This window comes from Sebastes fasciatus, chromosome 7 (assembly GCF_043250625.1).
Source record: "Sebastes fasciatus isolate fSebFas1 chromosome 7, fSebFas1.pri, whole genome shotgun sequence".
NCBI classification, from domain to species: Eukaryota; Metazoa; Chordata; class Actinopteri; order Perciformes; family Sebastidae; genus Sebastes; species Sebastes fasciatus.
In genome coordinates this window covers 11,432,560-11,451,102 of record NC_133801.1, presented here as the reverse complement: position 1 = coordinate 11,451,102, position 18,543 = coordinate 11,432,560, and the positions used below count along the sequence as shown (strand labels likewise).

The following is an 18,543-nucleotide window of genomic DNA, read 5'->3' as shown; positions in this document are numbered from 1 at the left end:
TTTTCAATGACAATGACAATAAAGTATATCTATCTATCTATATGTCATATATGATCCATGATATCCACATCTCTCTCACACACACACACACACACACACACACACACACACACACACACACACACACACACACACACACACACACACACACACACACACACACACACACACACACACACACACACACACACACATTTTTCAACCTGCTTTTATCCCCTTTTGTTGTTTTGTTGCTGTATAATATCTTTTGGTCTTTTTTATATATGTCCCTTCACATGTCTTCACTTGTTTTGTAATCACTTTATAACACAATAATAAAAAAAAAATCCATAATAACTTTCAGCATATTGTATTTCAAGTGTTCTGAGAGAAAACTAGACTTCTGCACCTCCTCATGGCTCTGTTTTCAGGCTTTAAAAAATCTAGCCCGTGACTGGAGACTTTAATTTCAGTAAAACATTAATGATACAAAAGCACAAGGTAACATTCATGTGACAGACTTCACCCAATAATGAACACACTGAAATGGTACTGGATCATTGGCACACCCAAGAACTTTTATTGATGTTTTGATACTAATGTCATCAACCCAAACGAACCCCAGTAAAAACAGTGTCGTTATCTTCACTTGCAAAGATATCGTTTTTACCAGGCCCAAAGATCTGCACATGGACCTCGTCTTTTTTAGACAGTTTGATCACACTGCTCATACTGGCCACTTGGCTACACTTATCAGGCAGAGTGGTGTGATACAGAGACACTACTTTCTCTCCATTTTTGAGTAAAGCACACTGTCCACGCCCATACACAGACACATGTATAGTGATGTGATAGAAGCCATCTATGGGGCAGGTGAAGACGCCCGTGTCACGACTGTAGCCTCCTCCCTCGTTGACCAGAACAGTGCCAAACCTCAGGACTCCGGTGTGACAGGGGTAGCTGTCATCGGCCTTCAGCTTGGCCGTGAAAGCTACAATGCCTAGAGTGGGCGACACCATGATAATTAGAACAAGGTTACAATGTTGTTAAACTAAACCTAGTCTGTGTCTGTCACAAGATAGAAAACCTTATGTGCTTTCATGATTGAACTCAACTAACTGTTTGTGAGGTGAAATGTTGTTTACAGTCAAGACAAAATCAGTTAGGGACTGCATAAAAATTATTGGAGAGGGGATGGGGGGTTACACTTTATGTTTACATTTTTTCCAGTATTATTAATATTTTTTGGACCTTACCCTTGACTAAGGGAAAAATTGCAACACCTTCACACCCTCCAATATCTCAAATTGATTAGTACAATCCATTTTTCTATCAATAACTAATAGTGCAAGAATTTAAAGTGGTGTTCTCCAATTTAAATCTTAATATGTTAAAGGGATTTCACATAGCCACCAATAAATTAATTCCCCAATAGAAGTGAAATTAATTATGGCAAAATGATGCATATATTCCAGCCATTCTTTCTTTTTAAACCAAGAGCTTTCACTTTATATGACTTATATACACTTTTTTGGACACATTTTACTGATTAAGTTCTGATTTGTGTTAAGATGTAGAACAAAGAGAAGGTGGGAGCTGCTGTAGTGACAAATGATGTGCTCTCTTGAAAGATAATTAATTAATTATATCTATCTATGTCTAATTTAAAAGACCCTCCTCCACTCTTTGTGAAAAAATAGACTTTCCTTCCTTCAGAAAGAAGAAAAACGACTTACTGTAACACCCCTCCTCCCTAATAATTTTTGTACAGTCCCTTATTACAGTATAGTGCAGTGGTTCCCAAACCTTTCGCCAAGGACCCTAAACTGACACAAATTAGACCACGATCCACCATCTGATGGGATTTTTGCTTTTAGATGTTTAATTACATAAAGTGTATGAAACCCATGACCAAAATAGTCATACATTCTGTCATTGCGTTACTTATGAATGAAAATAAATGATCCCCTGCAACCCCTCCAAGGACCCCTGGGGTTCCTTGAACCACATTTTTAAAACTTTATAGTGAACACCAAAAGTACAGTCTTTTAAAAATGTGTATTGAATTGGTGGCCACAGTTGTGTGTAAAATAGATCTCAGCCTGTTGTGTAGTAATGCACATAAACACCCAGCAGGGGGTGACACTGTCTATTTTGTGACCTTTTTGACTATTAGATAGTTTGTCTGACTCTCCAGATTAAAAAGTGAATCTATGAAATGTTGGCAGATATTGTTATTATGGCCTTCCACAATAATAAAAACATTGTTTAAAATGCTGTTTTTTGTTTTTTTACCTGATGAAGGAAGGTTGTCTCCCCGGCCTGGTTCATAAGTCATGACTGAGACTTCTGATGATGTCGTAGTGCACGTCTGTAAAAGAACAAGAATTAAATGAGTGCAATATTGTGATGTATACAACATAATATCAGCAATTTAACTTGTATGTCTACAAGCTGTGAATTTGTAGACTTGTAAGATAAAAGTGAATGGTAGTTATACAAGATTACATGGTTAAGTGTGAAGGATGCAGTTCACAATACAAATTACTGAATTACTGCCATGTAAGTTACATTTTACTCTCCCTGTCCGAATTTCACTGCATTTCTCTAATCAATGCAACACAAACACATACTAACACTCTAAGGCAAACTCTATAAAAATTATTTGCAAGTCCCTTCAAATGTCTTTGCAAATTGTAGCATGAGTAAAAACAATCTAACTCGAGAGCAAAGTGCTTCTTACCTGTTTGCTGTCTTGTGGGGGAATGCTGCAAATGTTAAAGAAACAAGCAGAGAAGCTGAAGTTGTTTATCTGGTTCCTGCTGCAACCTGTTCATTCAGCTTGAAAGCTTTGTCCCCCAAAATATTTAAATGACAAGGGAGCCTTCACAGTACTTCACAGAAGAATAAAAATGACAAGAATTCTTTGTATACAGTAAATGTTGGATTTTTTAAACGGAAGAATCATTCCTTGCTAAATTGTTCTATAAATACAAATCAACATAAAATGACACTTTAACTTTAAAAACAGGAACTTATCTAACTGGTGCACAGACATGTTGAAAACATACAATTCAGACTGATTCATGCAATGACAACAGGACAATACAGCAGAACCAGACTTCAAATGCAACTTGCTGCTCCAGAAAATCAGCCTGTAACTGGTTCAAATTCTTCTAATTCTTGTCAATCAGCTGGCTGAGATGTGGGATAATTGCAGAGCTGGATGAGTCAGATAAAAAAACAAGCAGAATTCAGGTCTGTTTTGCTCCTGTTACTAATGAAACACACCGGTGACAGCATCAGAAAACAGAAACAACTTTTAGTCATTGTCCAGTGTTAATTGGTGCAATTTGAGGGCGATAGCAGGTTCTGATTTGAATTATAGTTTTTAGGCTACTTGGATGAAGAATTATAGCTTATTCTCATCGTAGATTCTGTTACACAGAAACCACACTTATAAATTACTTTGAACTAACAGTACACATTAGCACAATGTTCCTGGTTTTATGGAGTATTGCATCAACATGATGCTAAAAGAGAGACAAATTCACCAGTTTATTAATCAACACCCAATATTTTATTTAATTTCAGACAAGCAACAATTTCAAATAAGATCATAAGGCAATATGGCAACGATGAGGAAGAGCATAATATAACACATGACGATGACAGCTTCACCTTAAATAAAACCCAGTGAAGACAGTATCATTATCCTCTGTTGCAAAGATGTCATTTCGACCTTGACCGCATAAATCAATCCAGACCTCATCTCTCTTAGACAGTTTGACCACGCTGCTCATACTGGCCACCTGACTACTGTTATAACTGAGACTATCTGGCTCATTTTTGTGATATAGCGACACTACTTTCTCTCCATTCTTGAATATGGTGCACTGTCCGCTTCCGTATACTGTCACGTGCACCATGAAGTGATAGAGGCCCTCCATGGGGCAGGTGAAGACGCCGGTGTCACGACTGTAGCCTCCTCCTTCGTTGAGCAGCACGGTGCCAAACTTCAGGGCTCCAGAGTGTTTTGGGTGGCTGTCGTCGACATTCAGCTTGGCGGTGAAGGCAACAGGTCTACCTAACGTGGGCAAAGACAGACATTAGGTTCAGACATTAAACAGTATCAATATGCTGTACTATGATTTTCATTTCAAGACAGCAACTCAAACCTTTTTGTATGCCCTTTCTATTTCAAAATAAAGGATTCTCTGACACCCTCGAAATTGCACATGCATCATGACTGACAAATTCATTTATAAAAGCATTTACCATTTGCCATGACTGAAGACTGAGGATGGCGGGACACTTTTCTGTTAAAAAGAAAATCAAATTGCAAAAAATGCAGATATAAAAGATATAAAATATACTTTCAGTAATATATAAGTTGATCAAATATCCATTGCAAAACCACAAGTCATAGTCTAAAAAAGTATTTCCAGTTCATTTTGATAAGATTTGATTGCAAATTCTGATACAAATACAACAAATCTTTTAATACAACAAAGAGATCCGTACCTGTTGCTGCCTTGCAGAAAAGTGTTGAGCTGAACAGGTAGACACAAGCGAGGCTGTTTTTCTGGTTTGCAGAGTGTCACGTGTTGAAGCAACATACTAAAAGGTTATGCAAGTAGTCAGATTCTTAAAACAAGCTGTGATAATTACAAGTTTCAGAGGCTGACAAACATTTTTCATAGAGTAACAACAGTATTTATGTGGTTGTTTTTGACATTAAGGAAGGAAGTGGCCTTGGTGTAGAGATTGTCTCGCAATTAAAAAGACCACAGACCGACAGAGAAGGCACGGAACAACAACATCAGAATATCACACGCAGTTCCAAGTGACTGTGTAGGGGAAATACACATATGTTATAAATACTGTACAGTGATGAATGTTTTTGTACAGTATTTATATTTAATTCAGACTCAAGCAGTTGTGGGTTAATAGTGAAAAAAGACACTTTGCACTGACAGATAGGGGATCAAGCGTCTGTCTGTCATTCTTCAAATTCTTGTTCAGACAGTTGCTTGTCTGCAGTAATTATAGACTTACTGTTTGCAAAGATAAAGTTTAGTGATGGTATTCAAAATATTACATTCTACATAGCTGAATTTTTATAAAGTTGTTTGTTGAGTTTGTGAGGCACGCTCTATGCTGTTATTGACCGTGATTTGTATTCAATATCTAAACTGGATTTCGATCAGATTTCTTTAAATTGATATTAATCTTCTGTGGCAGGATAAGAGAGAAGTGAGTAAACCTAAACCACAGGGGAGATTAAGAGCAGAATTGAAAAATAAACACAGCCACAGGCTCACAAACTGGTAATCAGTTGTAGCGCCTCTGGCTTTAACATGTTGTCACAGCTCCATTTTTAGAAAAAAAACAACAACAAATATTTCAACATGTTCTTGGCATGTAGGCTGGTATTTAAAAACAGGTATTGTTGGTTCTCTGTCAGAGCAAGCATAAAGTTGTGAGCTCACTGATTTGCATTTTGCAGAACTGTGGTGGAGGACATGTGTAAGAATAACAATAACACCAATTCTTGAAGTTATAATCTACTGAAATTAGAGCTCATTGGTGCTCAAACTGGGTGAAAAATACCACAAGTGATGAGTGGTGTTTGACAGGTTATGTGTTGTACATATATTGTATACATGATGGGAAAAAATCATATATATATGGTGATAATTTTGCATGAAATATGTACTCAGTCTTTACCTTTGGTCTGTGCATGCCTGAGGCACAGGACAGCTTAAAGTTGTGCATAGTTGCTTTCAGGTGCAATATGCAAATGACTTCCAGCCTTGTCATAAGCTTCAATGCTTGCCCAGAAACATATTCAATTGTTAAATGTTCAAGACATGGCAACAACAATCTAAGTGCTAATTTGATGCATTGACACAAACAAAATTGAGGTGCATTAACTCTTAAATATAAAATATCTTTGTAAACAGATGATTTAGGAATTCAAAGTACAAAAATAAACACAACTAAAAACATATAACCAAAATTGTACTGTATGGTAAAAACAATTTATTACATTCAGTTAATAATCAGTTACACACAGTGGTGGAAGAAGTACTCAGAACATTTACTGAAGTAAAAGTACTAATACCACAGTGTAAGAATAATCTGTTACAAGTAAAAGTCCTGCAATCAAAAGTTTACTTAATTAAAAGTACATAACTATTAGCATCAAAATATTCTTAAAGTACCAAAAGTGAAGTACTCATTATGCAGAATGGTCCATTTATATTATTGGATTATAATTATTGAAGCTCTATAATAATACATAATAATTCATTAGTTGATTGCTGTTAAATATTAGTTATATTTTATATTAATCTGAATCTGTAAAAAGTAGTAAAATTACAATATTTCTCTCTGAAATGTGGGGTGGAAGTGTAAAGTAGCATAAAATAGAAATACTCAAGTAAAGTACCTCAAAATTGTACTTAAGTACAGTACTTGAGTAAATGTACTTTGTTACATTCCACCACAGGTTACAATTATGATAAATTCATAGTCACACGACCAAACTGAACACATTTCAGAAACATTCAAACTCTATGTGACTCCCTTACCCTAAATGAAACCCGACAAAGACAGTATCATTATCTTCTGTGGCGATGATTTCATGTCGACCATGACCCCATAAATTCACCCACACCTTGTCTCCCTCAGACAGCTGCGTTGTGCTACTGATACTGGCCACTTGGCAACAATTATTTGGGAGACTAGTGTGATACACTGACGCCAAACTCTCTCCATTCTTATATATGGCACACTGAGCCCGACCTAACACAGACATGTGCACGGTGAAGTGATAAAGTCCCTCCAGAGGGCAGGTGAAGTAGCCGGTGTCGGGATCGTAGCCGTCTCCCTCGTTGGCCAACACATCCACGAGCTTCAGGACACCAGAGTGGTACGGGGTGCTGTGAGCGACGTTCAGCTTGGCTGTGAAGGCGACTACTTTTCCTGTAGTGATGACCACAAAGTAGATTAGCTATTAGAATACATGGTCTGTGCAGTAACATGTGGATTATTTCCCTCAGATGAACAGTGGCTTACTTGGAGGTGGGATGTCAGGAATAACAATCTTTCCTGCTTTTGGTTCTTCTGGAGTAGGTTTGCCTAAAACAGTAATAACATACTTAGCTGTGAAATTCAGGATCATGTCTTGTCTTGTTACACTGCTTTTACACATGAAAGGTGGAATGACAGACACTGAACAGAAGTGAAATGTTATGGTATTTTTGCATATATTAATAAAAAAATGCATTTACCAGCTTTACCAGAGTTGTCCTGACCACTGCACAAGCTGCACAAAATCCCCATGACTAAACATCAAATGATGGCCTGATGAACTCCTGTCAAAAAGATAAAAAAAAAACATTGGTTGCAATGTTTAGATTTATGTTTTTTGGTATAATACAGTCATTTCAGCTTTTTGCATAGTGTAAAAAAGCAGTCAGACTGTATACATGCATGCAAATATTCTTCAAAATTCCTGTTTACGAGATTTCCTACAAAGTAAAATACAACAGGTATAGTTTTACAATCATAGAAAAGTCATTTAAAAGTGATTAACTGAGCTGACAAACAGTTTGACAATTTATATTGACACTATTTATGGAACTTGACTTAAACAGATTTAACATGAGTGAAGAGCTCCTTACCTGCTGCTGCTGAGGAAAAGAGTGGTTGCTGCACATTTTGACAGCTTGACAGAAGCAAAGCCAATGTGGTTTTTCTGGTTTGCAGAGTGCTAACCTTTAATAAAGCTTGGACGCGTTTGAAAAGCATTGTTGTGTCTATCTAATTCTACCGGTCTATTAGTTTAACACCATCTATGTCTATCTGACACTATGAATCGATTAATCAGTGAATCGATAAATAGTCTGAGACTTGGTGGGATCTCTGACTACTAGGTACAATGCTGCCCTCGTCTGAAACATGACTTGCAATTACAGTAAAAAGATCAAATGTATATTAAATGTATAGTTACACACAGATTGATTTAAACTTGTTCTTCATTGGCCATTTCATGTACATGGTGGGAGATTACACAGTTAGACCCTTTTCTTGTAAGATCTGCCCTTCCTCATCTGCCCACTAGCCGCTGCCACTGAGTCTCTTGCTCGTCACCATGAACAAGTCACACATAGCTGCAACTAACCTGCAATTAGCTTATACTATACTGTATGTAGAGAGCAGCTCATGGTTACAGCCGCTCTGGAAGGTAAGAGAGCAATTGTCACACAACAAATATTGGCCTGGAAATTTGACCTGACACTGCATTTGACTCCACTGTATATATATATTTGGATTTTGTACAAGGGTGTAAATATGTGGGCATTTCATGCAGATTCAAACTCATTTGAATCACTCAAATTGATGATCTGTTGCCCATTTAAATAGAGAGTTAATGTGTGATGGACTTTCCAACGTTAATAACAGAATACACTGCACACTTTTGTCCCCATGTTCAAACAAACCACAGCAAAAGTGCCCTCTTGGATGCCCTTACGGTAGATAAAACATAATGAAGTGCCCTCTCAAGGGTGCCCTTCCAATAGAGAAAACATGATAAAGTGCCATCTAGGGTGCTCTTCCAGTAGAGAAAACATGATAAAGTGCCATCTAGGGTGCCCTTCCAGTAGAGAAAACATGATAAATTGCCCTCTATGATGCCCCTAAAATTGAGAAAGTAAGAGAAAGATAGGCCGCAGTTACACACCATCGCCGCCTCAAACCACAAACACACATATACACACTTTTTTTCGTTTTAAAGCATAGGCTGCCCTACATGCTATAAAATGTCATGCTGCCCCACCGTGGGCAGCTGGTGCCCTTTTTATTTTTTTTCTCAGACAGCCTGAGTCCGCTACTGACAGAATATACAACACATGATCATTATTTGAAAGATGCTTTCAGACTTTTCTTCTCTCATAGTTCTGCAGCAGCAGGACGCCCTTCATGTTGCACGAGCTCCGTCACCACCTTGTTCCATATATAGCCTACTGACTTAGCCTACAGAGGGGATTACACACTGCTGTTAGCACTGCGCTGTCTGTTTAGCAATAGTTGGAGCCTGTTATATATAAATATATATATCCCCTACCCTCCCCACCCCTGAGCCCTTGATCCCTGGGCTAATTCCATGAATCGTCCAAATCTAAATCCACTGATGGAGCAACGGCACACAGTGTGGAACAGAGAGAGAGAGAGAGAGATGGGGCATGGTGGACAAACAGACAGGATGGGGAAGATAGAAATGAGCTCATATCTAAACTATTCCTCCTTGCCCATTTTGTGAGCAGTTATGCTCCTCTTGAGTCAATTTAGCTCTCATCAGTAGTGGGGCCATGTGCCATCTGTGTGCCCTTTATATGTTTCCTTACAGATGCACCAGCGAGCGACACAGTGTGCCAACTCATCAGAGGGGACTGTCAAGCTTGGCTGACGTCACCCATCCAGCCTCTGTAATCGAAAGAGACGTTAATCCCGCTCCTCTCCAAAGCCTGGCATAGGGGTGGGCAGGGACGGGGGAGGGATATTGAGAGAGACATGAGGAAGGAAGTTGGGAGCACATGTAGGCTTTGGGCTGGCAGACACACTCAGCACGGACCTGGACAAGTGAGAAAGGTGCTGTCCTAACTGACAAAGGAAACCAGGCACACATCCACCTCCCGATCCTCGGCTAAACGTCCGGGACACCTGAGGGTTTGGGACCCCCCGTCCCATCCAGGCTTCGCCCTGGAGGCCAAAAGCCTCGCTGAGGGCTCTGCGGAGGGGGAATGCTGTGGGAGCTGCTCATCTCCTCCAGCAACCCCTCTAGCGTTACCTGCACTCACTGTGGAAGAGACGAGCTTCACCACTGTGGAGCTGTGCCAAGATGGAGAGGACATCTGCCTGACTGCAAGTGAGGGGTAAGAGGCTGCTGAAGTTTGTGTGTGTGTGTGTGTGTGTGTGTGGGGGGGGGGTATTTCAGGCACAAATACCATTCACACTAGCAAAAACTATGGGATTTTCCCAGGCTGAGATGTACTCAACATGACCTTTAACCTGATGACACTGACACCCTTGATGCAGGTGAAGATATGATCAGGAACAGAAAGTTGAGACGAGTTTAATTCAGCCAACACATGTGACTTCTCATGAAAGTATGGTTGACCAAACAGTTTCACCCCAAGGTCCATTTAGCAGCTGTTCTGGGGCTTTCACACGCATCATACAATCAACAGCACTTCAGGTTTGATTGAATTGTTGACGTTCAAATTTCTTCTGAGCACTTTAGCAACTTAGATTGAGATCGAACATTTAATAGCTGTTCTGGAGCTTTCGATCCCAATAAATGGTGCAACTTGGTACAAGAGATTTCTTTAATCCTGGGCATATGTTTAACAGTCCAGCTCTGGTGATGCTGTGGTGAAGTGTAAAGTAGTTCTGATGAAACAGGAAACCATCGTGGCCTGCTGTCATGGTGCCTCAGAATTTCTTCAGCATCATTTCAATCATTGCACAAGAACCGCATGTTGCAAGAAACCTTTAACTTTGATCTAATCAGTTTGTGGCCCATTTATCTCACTGTATCTGTCCGTCTGAATGGATATGAAAGTGACTGCAGAAATACAAAAAAAGTCCAGTAGTTTATAGTACTGAAATGATTATCAAATTGTTTCTGTGATGGGAACAGGAAAATAAAGGCATACTTAGTTTGCTAAGTAGTTCCTCATCGCACATTGCGACAGTTCTACCACACTGCCACCCTTCCTCTTCCTGATAACGCTAATCTTAGAGTGAACTCGGTTTGGCACTTAGAGGCGTTTAAATTTAGCTGTGTGTTTCACTGATCATCTGACTTGTGGTCATCATGGTTTGAATGAAAGCCTATAAAAATCTCCCCATGAGGTTTGTGTATCAGTTTAACTGATTTATTCTATCGTTTTATTAAATCCTATATCTTCCCTTTAATAATCTCTAAATTATAACTATTATTGGTAAACATTTTTTTTAAATACTGCATGTTTGATCCAGTGGCATGCAAAATACAGCACGCTGCACAAACACAGACTGATTGTTGACTGAGCTGAAACGTGCAGGTGTTTGGACGGAGTGTATATGAGCGGGATTACACGGAGGTTAAGCTTCTTCATCATAATATCTGCTGAAAGTTTCCATCCCAGGTGGCACACAAACAGCTTAGCGTGACACAGTTGTCAGCGGCATAATATCAGAAATTGAATTGTAGGGCTGCGCACATTCACAAGTGGGTCAAAAATGATAGCATCCTCCCAAAGCTGATCCTATTTAGACGAGAACAGGGCGTCCTCGTTTTGACGGTTGTGCAAACTGGCTTAGTGTTTCTTCATTTGTCATATCGTACAATGAACTTAAGGATGTTGGTGGGAACACTGAGCCGGAAATCTGTCACATTACGGCAAAATTTGAGGAAATCAGAGGAAATAAATTGGAGAGAGAGAGAGAGAGAGAGAGAGAGAGAAACCAGTTGATGCAATTTTTAAAATTCTCAGTTGTTGAAACTTACTTCCTGTCCTACTTGACGTAAAGCGTATTGTATGCTTCTCAAACTAGCCATCTAGTAGACATTTATATTGGCTTGTAGAGGGCCTCTGTTATGGCAGACACACGTGTGCACTTGCATACAACCAAACTAATGAATCAACTATAAAGAGGGCTGTATATCTTAGAACGAGATTAACAGTCTGCAGCCAAGTTAGCAGCTTAAGGCTGCACTTTGGCACAGAAGTGCTTTGAGGTAAATGTTAACGTCGACATGCTAACCATAGACTGTATATAAGAAGTGGACGTAGTCACCGTGACGTCACCCATTGGTTTGTGGACTGCCGTTTTGAAGCCTCACCATCTTGGCTTTTTGCAACCAGAAGTGACACTATGGTGGAGCGAAGTACAACCTAACGCTGAATAAGACATTTTTAGGCAACCAAAATGTTACAATTAACTTTCATGAACTGAAAACACACTGTGAAAGGGTTAAAGTCGTAAGACAAAAACAGCCTTGTCAGATGGGAAATTTTAAACTATCATACCAGAGGCTTAAAATTATTGTATTTGAGGAAAACTTGTACATGAGTCATAATCACGAGAACAAATAGGCGTAAATGTGTAATTTTCAAAACACATATTTAATCTTTGACACACACATAAAACTACCCACATCATTTTTCCTTTTTCTTTTTTTAAAGCAAGCTGACACAGCTATGATGCATGGAAGGGGGGTATGTGTCCATAAGTCCATCGGTCTGACAATTTTTGTATATAACTGGGCTTACTGGTGCATTCAAAGCTATCTCTCGAGCAAACTCTCGTGAATGAGTGTTGAGCAGCCGTGATCGCGAGTCACGTTCATTAACAACACAGCTTACACCAAACATGATTAGCTGGAATGAGGTCACGCGAGAAGAGAGGTGTAAACACAGTCGTATAATTCATCTGTGAATGAACTAAAGGGGAGCTATTATTACCTATTATTTTCAGGTGCATACTTGTATTTTGGGTTTCTAGTAGAACATGTTTACATGCTTTAATGTTCCACACTTTTCCCCCTCTGTCTGAAACACTCTGTTGAGCTCCTGCACATACATAATGACATAAAATTAATCTGCTGTATATCTGGACCCTTTCCTGCGTGACCATCTGTTCTCTACCAAAATATCTCAGTTCATTTCGGGGAAGAATACACAAGCACTTTCGAAATAGTTTAATTTAAGTTATGTTCTTAGTTTGACGTAGCATGTGACAAATGCTGGTCTTAGCAAATACCAAAAAGTACCCGACACAGGGTCTAAAAACAGAAAGACTGGAGATTAGATCCGTCTTTCAACCGAAATTTCATTAAAGAGTAAGCGAGATTTAACAGATTTTGTCATTACATTGTTCTGAATGGCAACAAACCATGATTGGTACTTACGGGGAGAGGACAGACAGTGAGAAAAGGAGAGGAGAGGGATAAAAAGAGGATTCGGACAGATCCTCAGCCCTTCTTAATCCCCTGTCGGCTTTTCTGGAAACCATAAACAGATTGGCATTGGATGTGGACACAGGCTCATGCTTGTAACTGAAACAAGTGACTATACTTACACACTTACACTACACAGCAGTGGTTCCCAAACTTTTACCTTCCTCCTATCTTTTGAGTAAACTGACGACCCCTGAATAAGTGACACATTTTATGGATATTTCATGTTATATTCAATGCATAACAATATCAGTAAGGAACAACTGATAAACTGTACAATTAACCCAAATAGTAAACACAATAACTGAAGGAAGTTTGTGTAAAACGAGCCATTTGGAGGAATTTTGAGCAGATTATTTCCTAATTTTTCTGTTATTTTTTAGGAACTTTTAATACAATTCTCTGTCTCTATTATGTATTTTTTTTTATTTTAAACATTCATATATACTTAAATGGCTTCTTTTAATGACAAATTCTTTGTTTTCTTCTCCCTGACGCTTGGCCATTGTTCTATCAGCTCTCTGGTTGTTTAACTGCGTAATTTCCTAATGCAGGATGAGGCTGTTTAGCAGAGAGAGAAGGCTCTATGAACATAGCTTGTGTTCAGGTCTTCACCGTGCTGATAAGATAAGATATCATTTTATTGTCCCCGTGGGGAAATTTTTCCTGGACTCCGTCCAATTGCAGTTACAAACACTAAATTAAAACAGCATCAACAACAATAATAAACAATTCCTCATCAGACGGGGAAACAGTTTCACAGAAACAGACGTTTCAACACATACACAGTCCACGTACATAATGGCACATACTATCACACACACCATGGCAAGTATTGCACCCAGGTAGTGCACTGCACCGTCTACCGTCTTGCCCATATTGCACAGACAAAAGTCCAATATTACACAGATGCAACATATTGCACTGTCCTAATTTGACATATTGCACTGTCCTAATTTGACATATTGCACTGTCATTATGATAGATATATAGGCCAACTGTATATTGTTTTTTAAAAAAGGTTGTCTTAGACCCCTTAAGATCAAGAAGGCCTCACGACCCCCTGTGAAGCTTTGGAGACAACTAGTGGGGGTTAGGACCCCCAGGTTGGGAACCAGTGCTTTACAGATACTGCAGACTGTGGACCCAATATACAGTCTGATAAAGGTCACAGAATCAGGGCCTGGCTAAAAGAAACAGAGGTGACTTTGTTGTTTTTCACACCAGATGGTGTAAATAGTGTCTGAGAGATGATATAGAGGTCTTCAAAAGCTTCTGAGGCTCACAGCCCTTTGTAAGAGCTGACAAAAGAGCACATTTGTTCTGTCTGGCTCTGTGTAAGAAAACTAAATATGAGTGACACAGGACATAATCCATTTTGGTATCAGACCCTATTTGCACTAATCTGAAGTATGAGTGTGTTCCAATGTGTGTGTTAAGAGACTCACACACTCGTACACAGTCACATAATTCACAGACCAGCTTTGGCCAGTGACATGTAGGACAGGAAATGTCTGACCAATCAAAAGCCTGGATACCGGATACTGTGATACTAGTGTAATTCAGCTATGACACTGGGGCATGCGGGGGTTATTTCATAGAAGACCGGATGGAGTGATTTCATCCAGTGCCACTGACTGTCCAACTGTGGACCTCTGCTGTGCTGTGGGAGGCTTATAGACAAGCCAGATAGACATGTAAGAGCGAGAGAAACAAGGCCATCGAGGCTGAATTTCCTCTGGTAGTTTTCCATGTAGTTAGCTGTCAGTCACTGCAGATTTCTGGCGTTTGTTGTGTTATTCTACGTGGCAAACATCGTTCATCTGACGTTCAAAGATATAAGTATGTGTATATACTATTTGGTGTAGAAGATGTTAGTGGTTTTGTTGGTAAGGTTCGTTTTTGACAAGCATATGATCTGATTGTGATATAATCAATGGAATGAGATCTTTCATCCAAAACTATGGGGGACCTTTGTTTCTAAATTTTTACCGAGGCAGGCTTCAGATTAGCAAAAAGAAGAGAATGTTTCCATGCTGAAAATGGCACGTGTCTCTAGCCTCTATTCTAGTCTCATTATGGCTTTGTTTCCTCTGCAGATATATGGACAAGATGAGCGGAGAGCTAAACTGTGAAGACGTGGATAGCAAGGACCAAAGATTGCCATTCCAGGTATGTTCCATCATTGTACTGTGACCAGTAGTGGTGGGAATCACCAGAGGCCCCACGATACGATATTATCATGATACTGAAGTCACGATACAATCTTATAGCGATTTTAAACATTTTGCGATATGCTGAGTATTGCATAAGATATATTGCGATTTATTACCTTTTTTCAGCTGCAAATTATGCAGTTTGTCAACATCTATTTTATCTAATAAGATACAGTTTTCAGTCTGTTCATCTCAAGAGTTTGCATTCACATGTCTTGAGGTCAGAGGTCAACGGACTCCTTTGAAAACAGCCATGGCAGTTTTTCCTCGCCAAAATTTTGCAAAGCTTTGGGCCGTTATTTAGCGTTCTTCCTGAAAAGCTAACATGACATGGTTGGTACCAATCGATTCCTTAGTTTCTCTACTTCATCGTCATTCTAGCTTTAAGACTGAGCCTGTCAGATTGTTAAGAGGTTAATAGTTTAAAAGATTGATACTTGACATCTGTGTATTGATACAAAATTGCCACTCAAAATACCGTGAAACTATGCTGTATCGACTTTTTCCTCCACCCCCAGTGACCAGACATGTTCAAGTAAGCGTCGCAACACAATCCGGTTGAATTTATCACACCAAGATAATACAAAAGAATCAGATAAAATGTCAATTTCATGTTCCGTTTACTACTTTAAAACAGGTTCGTCACAAAATGCTAGACAGTAGTGACACAAATGCTGATAAAAACAAGGATTAAAACCGATGAGACACAATAAGTACACAAAATCCATGGTCCAGACGTTGCGTAAGTGTATGTGTGTGTGTGTGTGTCTGTAGGATTAGTCAATATGAGAGTGGTCAAAACTGGATAATACACCTGATTTCAAAACTATTAACTACTAACTCTGAAGTATTTTGCTGTAAACTGAACTTACCTTCAGTGTGACATTTCTGCCCCGGTTTCCTCCAGATCTTCCCTGACCCCGTTGAGGTTGTCCTGGGCCCAGAGACCACATTGAACACCCTGGACCACGACCGCGAGAAGGAGCGTCTGCCCTCCATCGTTGTGGAGCCCACGGAGGTGAGCGAGGTGGAGAGCGGAGAGCTGCGCTGGCCTCCGGAGAACTTGGACATGGAGGAGGACGAAGAGGACCTGTTCTTGGAGCAGTGCATCCCTCCTGCTAACATTGCAGACTGGGGAGAAGAGGAGGAGGAAGAGGAGACGTCTGTTATACTTAACCAGCAGCAAGGCTTGACACTCATTGGTGAGTTGGACATGTTGTCATGCTCTCTGCTTTACATGACCTCTTATGATTAAACAAAATCTGTTTAAACATCCTAATGCTCTGTTTGGATGTCTTTAGTTTGGTAGTAATAACTTTCAAAGACACATGCCTTTAGAAGAAATCATGAATATAAAAATGACAAAATTAGCCACTGTAACCACTTATTTGGGTTTTTTTCCTTCCTCATTTAACAAGATATTTTCAACCGAAAAAAGAACAAGCATCAGCTGCAGTAGATTATCACACAGTCAGTGTTTTTGTGCCAAATCGCTTCCCTAATTTTTGATGGGAAATTGTGTGCGTGTGCACTACTACCCAGACTGGGTGCCACCACAAACCAAATAACTAGCACTGTATTACAGTAGATTATCACACAGTCAGCATTTCCAGGGTGCCTTATTTCTTCCATTTTGGGTGGAGAAGTGTGTGTGTGTGATTACATTATGTGAGATTACTGTATATCCACTGGGAAACACCCAAGCAACAACCCAAAACACCTCAATAGCTTGATCACTTAGCAAACATGAAAACATTATCAACGAAAGTCCTACTGGAGTCTTTTAATAACCACGTATGTACTCCAGCAACCACTTTCAAAATCTAAGCACCAGCCTAGAAAAATTGTTTGCAAAACACTAGTTGCATAGCCAACAAGCACAGCTAGATTTTCTTTAAAAAAAAAAAAATCAGATAATCTGATACAATTTTAATGTTTTATACTCTTGGGTTGTTTGGGAAAGTTACGTTTAAAGCCAGTGAACGAGAAAACACTAGAGCTGCAACGATCAATTGAGTAGTTGTCTACTATTAAATTAATCACCAACTATTTTGATAATCCATTAAATTGGTTTGAGTTATTTTTTTTTTTTTTAAATAAAGTAAAAATTCTCTGATTCCAGCTTCTTAAATGTGAATATTTTCTGGTTTCTTTACTCCTCTATGACAGTAATCTGCATATCTTTGAGTTGTGGACAAAACAAGACATTTGAGGACGTCATCTTGGGCTTTGGGAAACAATGATTGACAATTTTTCTGACATTTTATAGACCGAACAACTAATCGATTAATCAAGAAAATAATCAACAGATTAATCAACAATGACACTAATCGTTAGTTGCAGCCCTAGAAAACACATAAGGTAGCCACATTCAAAGGACAAATTCAAGTCTGCTCTTCTCTAAAACTCTACAAGCTTTTCTTTGTGACTTTTACTTTGAAAAATACACCATTATGCAATGTGTAAAAGCCAAAAGTGTGATGTAAATTGTTTGAAAAACACAGAATAAAGACAGTGTACTGTTTTTTTTCCCTGCAGACCTTCAGTCAGATGCATTTAGAGATGACACCCCCACCCTCCCACCTAGCAGCGCTCCGGCCCTCAACTGACTAAACCTCGGAGAACTCAGATCACCTTCAGATGACCCAGTGAGGAAACATCCTGATATTAAACACCTACAGCAACAGCTATGACAAAACATAGCAACCCGGAGTTTCACAGTGATGCAAAGAATGAACTGACAGCCAATGTTGACGAAGAGGAAAACACAAGTATCAAAATATGTTTTAAATATCAAACACTGATAAACAGCTACACGCCGACTGTGACATTTATTTACACGTTTCTATGAATGCGTACAAGAAGAGCCATATACAGACATGCCTGCAGGCATGGGAACAGAGACACAAACACATATTCTCAGACATGTAAAAGTCAGACTTGCTGACGTTTGTGACGGAGAGTTGAGCAACATGGTGTCTTTTTTTTTTTTTTTTTTACATTTAGGGAAACTTTTGCTGACGTTGTACTTTGTGTTTCATTTCCCTAATTATTTCCTAATTTTTAAGGGCTCTTGATGTCATTGGGTTAAAGAGAACATCCTGCTATGGCAACTAATTTTCTTTAGTTTGTGCTTTGTGTATTTTTCTATACTTCATCTCTGTCTCTGGTAGTACAGATAACAGCCTGTACCTTATTAAATATCTTTTTCTCATAGATCGTCATTTTGACCCCACAGGTGGTTTTTGAGGGCATTTACCTGGTTATAGCTTCAATATGAGCAGTATTTATTAAAGGAACAGTGTGTAGGATCTAGCGGTATCTAGCGGTGAG

General features: G+C 39.2%; 3 protein-coding genes across 5 annotated transcripts; 1 reads left to right on the top strand and 2 right to left on the bottom strand.

Moving 5' to 3' along the window:
* Positions 1-526: 526 nt before the first annotated feature.
* LOC141771375 (complement C1q and tumor necrosis factor-related protein 9B-like) lies at positions 527-3,094 on the bottom strand. The gene is made up of 3 exons (XM_074641557.1): positions 2,723-3,094; positions 2,275-2,350; positions 527-979 (listed from the first exon to the last, which is right to left on the bottom strand). Exons 2-3 carry the CDS (start codon positions 2,315-2,317, stop codon positions 585-587), a joined length of 438 nt encoding a protein of 145 aa, XP_074497658.1. The 5' UTR covers positions 2,318-2,350; positions 2,723-3,094; the 3' UTR covers positions 527-584.
* Positions 3,095-3,479: 385 nt separating this feature from the next.
* On the bottom strand, positions 3,480-16,228 carry LOC141771374 (complement C1q and tumor necrosis factor-related protein 9-like). Of its 3 annotated transcripts, XM_074641554.1 has the most exons (6): positions 16,083-16,228; positions 7,278-7,361; positions 7,063-7,125; positions 4,504-6,969; positions 4,258-4,298; positions 3,480-4,066 (listed from the first exon to the last, which is right to left on the bottom strand). In XM_074641554.1, the coding sequence occupies exons 4-6, from the start codon at positions 4,596-4,598 to the stop codon at positions 3,657-3,659; spliced, it is 546 nt and encodes a 181-aa protein (XP_074497655.1). In that variant the 5' UTR covers positions 4,599-6,969; positions 7,063-7,125; positions 7,278-7,361; positions 16,083-16,228; the 3' UTR covers positions 3,480-3,656. The 3 variants fall into 3 exon arrangements, with proteins under 3 accessions (XP_074497655.1, XP_074497654.1, XP_074497656.1); XM_074641553.1 differs by lacking the exon at positions 16,083-16,228 and having other exon boundaries at positions 7,278-7,593; XM_074641555.1 differs by lacking the exons at positions 3,480-4,066; positions 4,258-4,298 and having other exon boundaries at positions 4,663-6,969.
* On the top strand, positions 8,212-18,506 carry lbhl (LBH regulator of WNT signaling pathway, like). The gene is made up of 5 exons (XM_074640781.1): positions 8,212-8,233; positions 9,743-9,923; positions 15,094-15,166; positions 16,118-16,412; positions 17,749-18,506. The coding sequence occupies exons 1-5, from the start codon at positions 8,212-8,214 to the stop codon at positions 17,817-17,819; spliced, it is 642 nt and encodes a 213-aa protein (XP_074496882.1). The 3' UTR covers positions 17,820-18,506.
* The last annotated feature ends 37 nt before the right edge of the window (positions 18,507-18,543 follow it).